We start from the raw sequence: 2,577 nt of genomic DNA on the forward strand, positions 1-2,577 counted from the left end.
CTCAACACTTGATCTTATGAAATTTCCATAACTATCGGGTTGGTAAAGCACGATTCATGATAGTGCAGTCGATAAATATAGTGATTCTGCTTCATATGTTATCATTGAAATCCTTAAAAATTTAGTCTTCTACCCAATAGGGTTGGCTTGGTGGTTAAAGAGTGTGACTTCCACAATTCAAGTCACCTCAGAAATCATGTAAGAGAATACTCTCTATTGGGCCACCGACCATGCTTGCAGGGTATTCACGTGATCCTAAGTATTTTGGGCGAAGCCCAGAACCCCTTGTTACAAGGAAAAAAAAAAAAGCTGTAGTCATCTTCTTTGACAGAGAAGCTGAACACATAATGGGTTGGAGTAAAGTTTAATTATTTATTAACTTAGCCCACTAGATGACCCGGTGAAGTGCGCCATACGTTTCAGTCCATGTTGTCGGTTCTGGAAGTCCAAGCAGCATGCAAAATTTCAAGGAAGTCCAAGCAGCATGATTTTTCTCCACAGCGCCTGAAGATTCTTCCTGTATATCTCAGTCTCGTAGATATGACAAAGAGGAATAACATTCCATTCGCCCAGTGAAGTTCGTCATATGTTACATTCCATTCGCCCGGTTCTTTTCTCGAATGATATAACCGATTCTTTCCCATACTGGCTGAGAACAGCCCCGCTAAGGGCTCTGAATCTGGGTAAAAACAACTTGCATGGTCTCGTCGGACCTGATCCTTTGGAACTTAACTTCCCTCATCTCTACTTCCTGGACATCAAGATGAATAACTTCGCTGGCAGCTTGCCATCAAGCATTTCTGCAATCAAACTTGACAGATATGACTTATCGATCAACAAGTTTGAAGGTGCTCTGCCGATCTTACCACCCAGAGTTGAAATGTTTGTCATCTCAAGCAATAGGTTCACGGAGAGATTCCTCTTCTGTTATGCAATTCTACCAATCTCGTGAAACTTGATTTGTCAAACAATAGCTTGACCGGCAGAATACCTCAGTGCCTTATGGATGGGAGTGCCAGTGTATTGGACTTAGACCTATCTATGAATTCCTTTCGAGGCCCAGTACCTGAAACATTATCAGCTCCGAACAACTGCAACTTTACAACTATCGACTTATCACAAAATCATTTCGGAGGCAAATTGCCAAGGTTCTGGGCAAAACTGCAGCAAGCTGGAAATTTTAGATCTCAGTAACAACGAACTCCAGGATTCATTTCCCAGTTGGCTTGAAGTTCTCCCAAGCCTGTACATTCTGGCTTTAAGGGTCGAACAAGTTCCATGGTCTAGTAAATACTAGTGGATCGCCTCAACCCTTTTCCAAGCTGCAAATTTTTGACCTCTCCAATAACAATTTCCATGGTGCTTTCCCAATCCAATATGTCGCTAGTTTCAAAAGCATGACAAGTGGAGATGAGAAACGAGGGAACTTCGTTCATCAGGCAAGGGGCAACCAAATCTTTCAGAGTGCTAGTGTGATTGGGAAAGGGGTTACGCTAGAGTTGATTAAAATTCAAAAAGCATTCTCCATCATCGACTTATCGTGTAACCATTTTCAAGGGAAGATACCTGATGCGATCGGGGATCTAAAATACTCACTGGCCTCAACTTCTCTCAGAACAACCTCACAGGCGCCATCCCATATTCATTTGGGAATCTGACTAATCTTGAATGGATAGACCTCTCGCTGAATAATCTCTCTGGAGAGATCCCTGGCTCCTTAGCTGATCTAACATCACTGGCATACTTAAATCTCTCCGTGAACCGGCTCATGGGACCCATTCCTAAGGGCAAACAGTTCAACACATTCAAGGGCGACTCCTTTGGGGGAAATCCCGGGTTGTGCGGATTTCCATTGCCAAGAGAATGCAGAGAGGATGCAAACAAACCGGCACCGTCAACTCGTGCAGAAGAAGAAAAGATACGGAGAAGGGAAGTTGGATCGAATGGCAGGCAGTACCAATGGGTTATGGATGCGGGACTGCATTCAGACTTTCAGCATATATCATGCTTCATTTCCGCAACCCCTCTATGGCTCATGAGATGATGGAGAGAAGAATATACAAGCTGCAAAGGAGAGCTAGAAGAACTCGTGGAAGGTGAGCTGCAAACTCGTATTTAGTTATCGATTTATGCCCCTTAATTCCTGTCATATCTTTCTATATATTTCCAGAAAGAAAATCACTCTGAAATTTTTTATTTCCCTTTCTTTTTCAATACGAAGAAACTGTACGAGGGCTCGGCGTCGATGAATGAGGCAGAGCAACAAATGGTCGGTAAATTGCAATAAGTGGAACGAATATAGGAGCCTCCAGGTCCCGCCATGCCCCTCAGTTCGGGTGATCCTGAAGATCATACTAACGGAGGAATGGAGTGTCCTTATGTGTTTTCTTATATGTACATGTTATTAGCAGTGTCTTGATGTAATAAAAACACGAAACAAGGTGTTGCTGTCACAGTTCTTCGCAAGTTGCTACATGAAAAGTATGTACTGTGTTGTTACTCCGTTGGTGCCTTTGTTGCAAAGGTTTGATGAGTTTAGTAGTGAGTACTAATGTTAAATTTCCGGCCCTCAGGTAT

General features: G+C 42.9%; 1 protein-coding gene across 1 annotated transcript in view; it reads left to right on the top strand.

Annotated features, from left to right (window-relative positions):
* LOC116213598 (probable LRR receptor-like serine/threonine-protein kinase At4g36180) overlaps positions 1-2,044 on the top strand; it is a 6,029-nt gene extending 3,985 nt beyond the window's left edge. Inside the window, exon 6 of the mRNA XM_031548611.1 lies at positions 1,616-2,044. Within this exon, the coding sequence (XP_031404471.1) occupies positions 1,616-2,044 (429 nt within the window). The remainder of the gene's footprint in view (positions 1-1,615) is intronic.
* The last annotated feature ends 533 nt before the right edge of the window (positions 2,045-2,577 follow it).

Source organism: Punica granatum, chromosome 7, assembly GCF_007655135.1.
Source record: "Punica granatum isolate Tunisia-2019 chromosome 7, ASM765513v2, whole genome shotgun sequence".
NCBI lineage: Eukaryota > Viridiplantae > Streptophyta > Magnoliopsida > Myrtales > Lythraceae > Punica > Punica granatum.